Below are 9985 nucleotides of genomic sequence, written 5' to 3' on the forward strand. Positions count from 1 at the left end.
CACTTTGGCCTCCCAAAGTGCTGGACTTACAGGCATAAGCCACCGTTCCCAACCTCCTCTTGTTTTTAATAAATGAAAAAAGAACAATATAAAAACATCAAGAGGTATTTTTTAAAGCTGCTTACTTTGGAGACTTGAGAACATGCACGTTGACCGGACAGGGTTTGATGAACTCCAGCACACCCGTCAACAGAAGAGGCAAGGAGGGAGCCTCCCCTGAGCCTTCTGGTGGGCCCAGGCGTTCCTCGGCTTATGTCTGAAGGCCCCTGCCTCAGTCTTCAATGAGCTTCTCCTCTGTATCTGTCTCTCTTCTGTGTCTTCTAAGGACACTTGTCATTGAATTTCGGGCCCACCTGGATAATCCAAGATGACCTCATCTGGAGATCCTTAGTCACATCTGCAAGGACCCTTTTTCCAAATAAGGTCACACTCGCAGGTTCTGAGGGTGAGGACATGGATGTGCCTCTTTTGGGGTGTATGTGAGACAGATGAAAACATCTAAGAAAGCTCTTTTTCGTTTTGTTGTTGTTGTTGTTGTTGCTGTTTTGTTTTTTAGAGACAGGGTCTCACTCTGTCACCCAGGCTGGAGTGCAGCGGTGCACTCCAGCCTCGAACTCCTGGTCTCAAGCAATCCTCCCACCTCAGCCTCCCAAGTAACTGGGACTACAGGCATGCACCACCACACCTGGCTAATTTCTGTGTTTTTTGTAGAGATGAGGGTCTCACCATGTTGCCCAGCCTTGTCTCAAACTCCCGGCCTCAAGCGATCCTCCCACCTCGGCCTTCCAAAGTGCTGGGATTACAGGCGTGAGCCACCAGGCTCAGCCAGAAAGTTCTTTTTCATAACTCACGGCTAAACCAGAGAGCCTGAGCCCCAACTCCAGAGAAATTCTCTTCCCCTGCTTTCCCAAGGGAGCCTGGGACTCCCCTCTCTGGTTTTTGCAAGAGGACGGACAGAATGACCTGTTGCTCGCCTCTCCCTTTCGGAGCCCCTCCAAGGAGGAAACGAAGGGTGGAAAGCAGACAGTCGGGGAAGGCATTGTCTGTGGTGGAACCTGCCCTGCAGCTGATGCTGTTTCTTTTAGGAACTTCACGTCCATCTTCTACCCTCACTATGGCAACTGTTACATCTTCAACTGGGGCATGACAGAGAAGGCACTTCCTTCGGCCAACCCTGGAACTGAATTTGGTGAGTTTTGGTTTATCCTGGGGCCAGAGCCAAGAGGCTTTAACCACCCCTATGATGTGGGACTGAAATACCATCAGCTGTTGCAGGGTGGGCCTGAGGGGGGACTAATGCGGCATCAAGCGGAGTGACCACTACTGAGGCTCTGCTGTGTGCCAGGGGAGGCCAGGCCAGGCGCTTCCTCAGCCATTCCCTCCTGCAATGCTCAGAATCCCTGGGGTAGCAACTGGTGTTCCCGTTTTGCTGATGAGCAAAGTGAGGATTTGGAAGCAGCACAGCTTCGTGGTCAAGAGCTCAAGGTTCAGCCAGGCATGGTGGCTGATGCCTGTAATCCCAACGCTTTGGGAGGCCGAGGTGGGAGGATTGTTTAAGCCCAGGAGTTCGAGACCAGCCTGGGCAATAAGGTGAAACCCCATCTCTTAAAAAAAGTACAAAAATTAGTGAGGCATGATGACACGTACCTGTAGTCCCAGCTACTCAGGAGGCTGAGGCAGGAAGATCGCTTGAGCTGGGGAGGTCAAGGCAGCAGTGAGCCATGATCGCACCACTGCAGCTCCACCATTTATTTGCAGGGTGTTCCTGAGCTCCAGAGCAACCTTCTCAAAGCCTTAGTCTCCCCATTCATACATTAGTATATAGTAGCAGAGCAGAGCATTTAGTATAGTAAATCAAATCTACCTTGTGAGCCATTATAATGAGTAAATAGCATATGCCTTGTGAGTCATTATGATGCAATGTGGTAAATTGTTTCAACTGCCTAGGAAGTAGGAAATGCTCCATATACACTGAGTATTCTGAGCAGTTTTTAAACAACTTATCCAGGATCATGCAGTTAATACATGGACCAAAAGATATTGCATGTTCTTACCTGTAAGTGGGAGCTAAATGATGTGCACAGGTGGACACACAGTGTGGAAGGATGGACATCGGAGACTTAGAGCATGGGAGGGTAGGAGGCAGGTGAGGGGCAAGAAATTAATGAGAACAGTATATAGGATTCCAGTGAAATTTACACTAAAAGCCTAGACTTCACCACTGTACAATAACTCCATGTAACAAAAGTGTGCTTGTACCACTCACATTTATACAAATTTGAAAAAGAAAAGAAACACCTAACACTTAGTCTCTTAGTCTGTCTGCCCCTCTGGTGTACAGTTTTGGTTTTTTGTTTGTTTGTTTGTGACAGGGTCTCACTCTGTCACCCAAGCTGGAGTGCAATGACATGGTCACGGCTCACTGCAGCCTCGACCTCCTGGTCTCAGGTGATCCTCCCTCCTCAGCCTCCTGAGGAGCTAGGACTGCAGGTGGCTAATTTTCTGTAGAGATGAGGTTTCCTCCTGTTGCCCAGGCTGGTCTCGAACTCCCGGGCTCAAGCAATCTGCCCTCCTTGGCCTCTCAAAGTACTGGGATTACAGATGTGTTCCACTGTGCCCGGCTGTACAATTCTTAAAGAAAGACAGAGACACACAGATGCTGAAGGAGTCCATGGAAGTGAGGAAATGGGGCATGGGGGATGACGGCTCCCCCTCCCTCGGGGCTCAGGTGTTGCATTGACTGCTAGAGAAGGGCTGGCGGACTCAGGCTGGCTGTAGTTTTTGGGCTTGTGAGCCAGGCACAGGTGGGAGTGGATCCCTCCTCCCATCTCTCAGGTTCTGATCTTTGCAGCCACCAAGAGGCAGGCTGTCATTCAGCGACCGTCAGGGTCGCTGGCCAAGAGTGGGGCAGGTGAGCTGAGTGCCTTTCACTTAGCCCCCGTGCTGCTGAGAGCACTGTCACAGAGGTGCCAGTCAACTTACTTCCAGACGCAGATGATTATAGTCAGGCAGCCAGCTGCTGTGTAAGAAGCCCAGCAAAAGCACTTCCTCACTGGAAGACCTCAGACAAGTCCTTTCATTTCTCTGTGCCTCAGTTTCTCCATCTGTAAAATGGGGACAATACTAGTACCTCCATCATGTGGCCCTTGTGAGCATCCAAGGAACTCATGTTTCTTTTATTTTATTTTTGGAGATGGAGTCTCGCTCGCGCTCAGGTTGGAGTGCAGTGGTGTGATCTTAGCTCACTGCAACCTCCGCCTCCCAGGTTCAAGCGATTCTGCCTCAGCCTCCCAAGTAACTGGGATTACAGGCATGCGCCACAATGTCCAGCTAATTTTTGTATTTTTTCTTCTCTATTTTGATACGGAGTTTTGCTCTGTCATCCCGGCTGAAGTGCAGTGGTGCAATCTCAATTCACTACAACTTCTGTCTCCCAGGTTCAAGCAATTCTCCTGCCTCAGCCTCCCAAGTAGCTGGGATTTCAGGAGCCTGCCACCATGCCTGGCTAATTTTTGTATTTTTAGTAGAGACGGGGTTTCACAATGTTAGCCAGGCTGGTCTTGAACTCCTGACCTCAAGTGATCTGCCTGCTTCAGCCTCCCAAAGTGCTGGGATTACAGGTGTGAGCCACCGTGCCCGGCCAAGGAGCTCACATTTAATGAAGCCCTTAGCAAAGCACCCAGCAGACAGCAAGTACTCAACCAGCCCTTATTGTCCTAACCAGACGGACTCAGCTCCACATAGCTCAGGACTGTGGTGCGTGGGAGACTGGGTCCAGACCCTTCCCTTGATAACAGTCAAGTGGGGAAGGAAGACAGACAATAAAAGAAGAATCACACAAATGAGGCAGGTACTCAGAAGGAAAGTTCCAGGGCTAAGGAGAGCGTACAACCAAGACCCTGACACCTCGTCTGAGCCATCAGGGAAGGTTTCCGGAGGAAGTGATGCTGGTTGAGGTCTGAAGGAAGAGCACGTGTTTCTAGGGGGAAGGGAAGTGGCAGAGACAGCATTCTAGAGCGAGGGAACAGCACTCCAGATCGAGGAACAGCATTCCAGGTGAGAGAGCAGCATTCCAGAGCAAGAAACAGCATTCCAGGTGAGGGAACAGCACTCCAGAGTGAGGGAACAGCATTTGCAAAGGCACAGCAGGAGGAAGGCGTGCAGAAGCTCGGAGGCATTGAACGGTGACAGCGAGGGCACCTGTGGTGTGAGGCGGGGTGGTGTGGGTGGGCCATGGCCATGCCGTGCCTCCTAGATCTACCTCCTGATCAGAAAAGAGATCATGGAGAGGCAAGAGACACCCAGGGAGGAGGCTACGTCAGAGCCTGCCTTGGAGATGATGGGGGCTTTGCAGAAGGCAAGCAATATTTGAGTACTGAGTTTTTGCAAAGTGGAGCCAGCCTCCTTGGCGGTCCCTGGAGGTCCCCTGGCTGGAGGGAGCTTGGAGAAGTGGGTAGTGGGGTCTCCTTTCTGCCTCAGGAACAAGTTCAGGCAGCCCTCACCTCACCCTCCCCACAGGCCTGAAGTTGATCCTGGACATAGGCCAGGAAGACTACGTCCCCTTCCTCGCGTCCACGGCCGGGGTCAGGCTGATGCTTCACGAGCAGAGGTCATACCCCTTCATCAGAGACGAGGGCATCTATGCCATGTCGGGGACAGAGACGTCCATCGGGGTACTCGTGGTATGTCCGGAGCCCAAGGGCAGTCCTAGAGGGTCTGAGGGTGGGGGCCCACCTGTCCAGGGCCAACTTCCCTTGGCCTGAGAGGAGGAGATCCAGGCCCCCCAGCCCTGGCCTGCCTTCCTTTTGGCTGGAACCCCCTCAGGGTGGCCAAGCTTTAGGGGAAGGTGAGCCCTCTGGCGCCCCCTCTGGCACTTGCAAGGGTCCACAGCCCTTTATCCCCGCATGCTTGATGGAAGGCAGGTGCAGAAAGGGTTTCCTGGAGCGACCAGGGCCCCACTCAAGCAACCCCTCTAAACCCAGGACAAGCTTCAGCGCATGGGGGAGCCCTACAGCCCGTGCACCGTGAATGGCTCCGAGGTCCCCGTCCAAAACTTCTACAGTGACTACAACACGACCTACTCCATCCAGGTGGGAAGGCGGCGCACACCTCATGCCCCAGGGCCCCTGTCCGGGTTTATGGGGCGGAGGCCTCAGTCCTCCGGGAGAACTGGCCCCAGCAAGGCTGGCTCTGCTGGGCTCTTGTAGGTGGCCACGGGGCACCCCTGGGCCTGTGGGACCAGTCACCTTCCTGAGCTCTCTCACCAGGGCCTAGGACTGGCCACTTCTCATCCCCACTTGAGCAGGTGTGCCCTTGGGGATGCCCAGGGGAATATAGGGATCTTACTCTGGGGTTTCCCGAGATGAAAACAAAAAATAGCAGCTAACACCATCAAGCTTTCACTGCGTGTGAAATGCTGTGCTAAGGGCTGGAACACATTCCATCATCGTTTAGTCTTTCAACCCCCTCCCCCCATGAATCCATAATATACTAATGACAGCAGCATTTATTGATAAACTAATAATAGCAGGCTTACCATGTGTTAGGCAGTCACTGTTGTAAGTAATTTACATACATTACATCATTTAACTTTCACAACAACCCTAAGATGTAGATGCTATTATCATTCCCATTCTAGGAATGAGGAAATTGGGATTGGCAGACCCCAGTTCAAATGCATCATCAATTTACCTAAGAAATCCCCCTACTTTTTTTTTTTTTCTTAAGATGGAGTCTCACTCTGTCACCCAGGCTGGAGTGCAGTTGCATGATCTCAGCTCACTGCAACCTCCGCCTCAGGTTCAAGCAATTCTCTGCCTCAGCCTCCCAAGAAGCTGGGATTACAGGCGCCCGCCGCCACACCAGCTAATTTTTCTGTATTTTTAATAGAGACAGGGTTTCACCAAGTTGGCCAGCTGGTCTTGAACTCCTGACCTTGTGATCCACCCGCCTTGGCCTCCCAAAGTCCTGGGATAACAAGCATGAGCCACCATGCCCGGTCTTTATTATTTTTAAAGAGATAGCCAGGCATGCTGGCTCACGCCTGTAATCCCAGCACTTTGGGAGGCCAAAGCAGGTGGATCACACTTGAGGTCAGGAGTTCAACACCAGCCTGGCCAACATGGTAAAACCCCATCTCTACTAAAAAATACAAAAAAAAAAATTTAGCCAGGCGTGGTGGCACACAACTGTAGTCCCAGCTACGCAGGGGGCTGAGGCAAGAGAATTGCTTGAACCTGGGAGGCGGAGCTTGCAGTGAGCTGAGATCATGCCACTGCACTCCAGCCTGAGTGACAGAGCGAGACCCTTGTCTCAAAAAATAAAATAATAAAATAAAAAAGAGAGACAGGGTCTCGCTCTGTCACCCAGGCTGAAGTGCAGCGGTGCCATCATAGTTCACTGCAGCCTTGAACTCTTGGATTCAAGTGATCCTCCTGCCTTAGCCTCCCTAGTAGCCAGGACCACAGGCATGAGCTACTGTGCCTGGCTAATTTCTTAATTTTAAAAATTTTTTGCAGAGACAGAGTCTTGCTATGTTGCCCAGGCTAGTCTCGGACTCCTGGGCTCAAGCAGTCCTCCCACTCTGGCCTCCCAAAATGCTGGGATTATAGGCATGAGCCACTGCACCCACTGGAAGTCCCTCTTTGTATCTGCCCTCAATCCTCTTTGCTGTAGCTGGCAGCTTCCTTCTTGTCCTGATCTCCAGAGTTAACCCAGACCTGCCCCTAGTCCTGGCCCCCTTGGAGAGGGCAGATTGAATCCTTGCAAAGGTGACAAAAATGACCACTCACTGATACTTCCTCTCCAGCCCAGTCTGCGTTGGCAGATCAGTGCACTGAGGCATAACAAGAGGGCAGCCCAATGCCAGCCTCAGTGTCTGGGTGCCCGAGCATGGCATGGTTTGCCTTTCCCTGTAGTCACAGGAAATGACCCTCCTGGTGCCCACCTGCCCACCCATTGCTTGGCTGGTTTGGCCACCTCATGTCTGGAGGGACTTCTGCCCATTATGGAGAACTCTAGCCGTCATCTGAGCCTCTGGAGGGACAGACAGACAGACAGACAGAGCAGTACAGGGAGGTGGGAAACATGGAGAAGAAGGCGCCAGCCCCAGAAACTTCATTCCAGGAAAACTGCGCTTCTCGTTTCTTCCGGTGTGGTAGCCACCCAGGCCAGAAAACTTAGCCAAGAGCCAGGCCCTGATCAGGAGCTCTGCCCATCCCCATGGCCACCGTAACCAGGAGCCGGCTTGAGCCCACCCCAGCCTCCGTCACAGGGCCTGGGAAGGACTCCCGCTTTCCAGATGAGACAGAGAGGTCTACAAGAATATAAGACACCTTGGTGGGGCACGGTGATGCACACCTGTAGTCCCAGCTACTCAGAGGCTGAGGCGGGAGGATCGCTTGAGCCCAGGAGTTTGAGGATGCAGAGAGTTATGATCACGCCACTGCACTCCAGCCTGGGCGACAGAGTGAGACCCTGTCTCAGGAAAAATACCAAAAAAAAAAAAAAAAAAAAAGTAAAAAAGAGGCTGGGCGCAGTGGTTCACGCCTGTAATCCCAACACTTTGGGATATCAAGGTGGGTGGGTCCCCTGAGGTCAGGAGTTTGAGATCAGCCTGGCCAACATAGTGAAAGTTGGTCTCTGCTAAAAATACAAAAATTAGCCAGGTGTGGTGGCACGTGCTTGTAATCCCAGCTACTCGGGAGGCTGAGGCGGGAGAATCACTTGAACCCTGGAGGTTGAGGTTGCAGTGAGCCGAGATCATGCCACAGCACTCCAGCCTGAGCGACAGAGCAAGACTCCATCTCAAAAAAAAAAAAAAGAATGTAAAACACTTGCTGGAAACCCAGCTCTGGCTCCTCCTGGCCATGCCATTTAATCTGCCATCCAGCCCCGATTTCCTGCCCTCAGGAAACCACAGACTCATTAGGGACAATAGAAAGGCAGCACATAGGGACCTGAGACAGAGACGCAGGAGGAGCAGAAGGGGAGTCAGAGGCGCAGGTGTGGAGGGCGGGGCTGAGTGGAGAGAGGTAGGGAGGAGCTGGCCAGGGCTGTATCCAGGAGCCCAGGGTAGTCAGGACCTAAGAAACTGGATAGACAATGAAACACCAAGAACCGCTGCCTCCATCCGTGCAGCACTTCCCGAGAACCTGATGTGGCCCTGAATCCTCCCTCCCAACCTCAGGAGACAGGTGTCCTCAGCACCCTATTTCACCTATGAGTAAACCGAGCCCCAGAGGGTCATGACTGGCCCTAGGACACATAGCTGGTCTCTGAGTGGACTGAAACCAGGTCAGAATGACCTGAAAGCCCAGTATGTTGGGGCCGAGTGAGTTGAGACTCATCACATCCAGCCTCCCGGAGGCTGCCCAGGAGCCCTCTTCTTCCTCGCCCCACCAGGAGATGTTCTGCAGACCAGTGGGCCACTCACTTCCTCTGTCATTGACTGTGCGTCAGGACGCTCAGAGATCATCCTTCTCCTGGCTTTCCCTGGGCATTTCCCTCTGGGAGGAAGGAACGCAGAGCTAGCCTGCCTGGCTTCCTTGGCAGCCTGTCAGGGTGCATCTGTGTCAAGTGCTTGGACGGAGGCTGGCATCCTCATAATGAGAGCTCTCTGAGCATTGGCTTTATTATTAGGAGCAAGCTGCTCTTCCCCGTGGTGAAGGGTGAGGACCCCAGCTCTGAATGGTGAGACCTGGGATACTGGGGTCTGGCCTAGGTCCCTCTGCGGGGTCCAGGGACCTGCTGGGAAGCCCAAAAGCGTCCAGGACTGTGGGGTCTGTAGCTGCAGCCAGTCATCTCAGCACAGCTTCTCAGCCCTGGAGCACCTCCGCCAGCTCCCCCAGCTCCCTTAACCTGGGCATCACTTCTCTGGACACCCCGGTGCTGGGATGGGGACATCACTGACCGTGCCTGTGTTCTCTCCTTATGAACCCCCTACCCCCCACAGGCCTGTCTTCGCTCCTGCTTCCAAGACCACATGATCCGTAGCTGCAAGTGTGGGCACTACCTCTACCCACTGCCCCATGGGGAGAAATACTGCAACAACCGGGACTTCCCAGACTGGGGTGAGCGGGGACACAGGGGGATCGGCACTCCAGCCACCTGGGGCCACAGAGGCTCTGACCATAGAGGAGGGGGCAGAGCTCAGTGCCCTCAGCAGAGTCCAGAGATGTGCCCAGGGTGGCTCCTCCGCAGTCTGAGGTCCCTCCTACAATCCCTTCCCAGGCCGCCTTTGTGCAGGAACCCAGCCTTCTCTCTGCTCCTCAATTTCATGAAGCATGGGCTTGAAACACATAGGCATAGGGTGCACGTGTCCTTGTGGGCCTGTGTCTGTGTGCCAAATGCTCGCACACGCGCAACCCTAGGCATGTGGCTGCTGGCGAGTGTGTGCTTGCACTCATGTTTTCAAGTGCACACATGCAAAGGCATTTCCGTGCTTGCGTCCAAACGCACAGGAGCCGTTCGTGAGTGTGGTGGGTTGCTGTGTGTAGGTTTATGCACAGGCACAAATCACTTCCAGGGTCTGCATTTGTGCACTCTGGCTTTAGTGCACTCGTGTGTATGTGTGTGTGTGTGCACGTGCATGTATGGATAAGGCCATGCGTCCCTCTTCAGCATGTGTGTTCATGTCTGTGTGGGTTCACTGGGTCTCTCTGCAAGGCGCTGGGTGGGAGGGGAGGGTGAGGAAGCCATTAGCATGATGGTGGCCTCCAAGGACTCGAAACCTGAAGTCACAGCGGGAAGAAGAGCCCTGCTGGGCTCACAAGCAATTGGAGCTGGGGCCTGGGAGCCCTGGCGGTCTGGAGTCCAACCACCGATGAATGTTGTCACCAGGGTGCAGTGGCTCATGCTTGTAATCCCAACACTTTGGGAGGCTGCGGCAAGATGATCAATTGAGGCCAGGAGTTCGAGACCAGCCTGGCCAACATGGCAAAACCCCATCTCTAAACAAAAAAAAAAGAAAAGAAAAGAAAAAAAA

The 9985-nt window shown here is 53.1% G+C and overlaps 1 protein-coding gene across 1 annotated transcript in view; it reads left to right on the forward strand.

Moving 5' to 3' along the window:
* Positions 1-9985, forward strand: part of SCNN1B (sodium channel, non voltage gated 1 beta subunit) — a 92875-nt gene that overhangs the window by 71201 nt on the left and 11689 nt on the right. Inside the window, exons 6-9 of the mRNA XM_011987960.1 lie at positions 1086-1189; positions 4519-4682; positions 4983-5090; positions 8954-9071. Of these exons, the coding sequence (XP_011843350.1) occupies positions 1086-1189; positions 4519-4682; positions 4983-5090; positions 8954-9071 (494 nt within the window). The remainder of the gene's footprint in view (positions 1-1085; positions 1190-4518; positions 4683-4982; positions 5091-8953; positions 9072-9985) is intronic.

Source organism: Mandrillus leucophaeus, unplaced genomic scaffold (genome assembly GCF_000951045.1).
Source record: "Mandrillus leucophaeus isolate KB7577 unplaced genomic scaffold, Mleu.le_1.0 Scaffold32, whole genome shotgun sequence".
Classification (NCBI taxonomy): Eukaryota; Metazoa; Chordata; class Mammalia; order Primates; family Cercopithecidae; genus Mandrillus; species Mandrillus leucophaeus.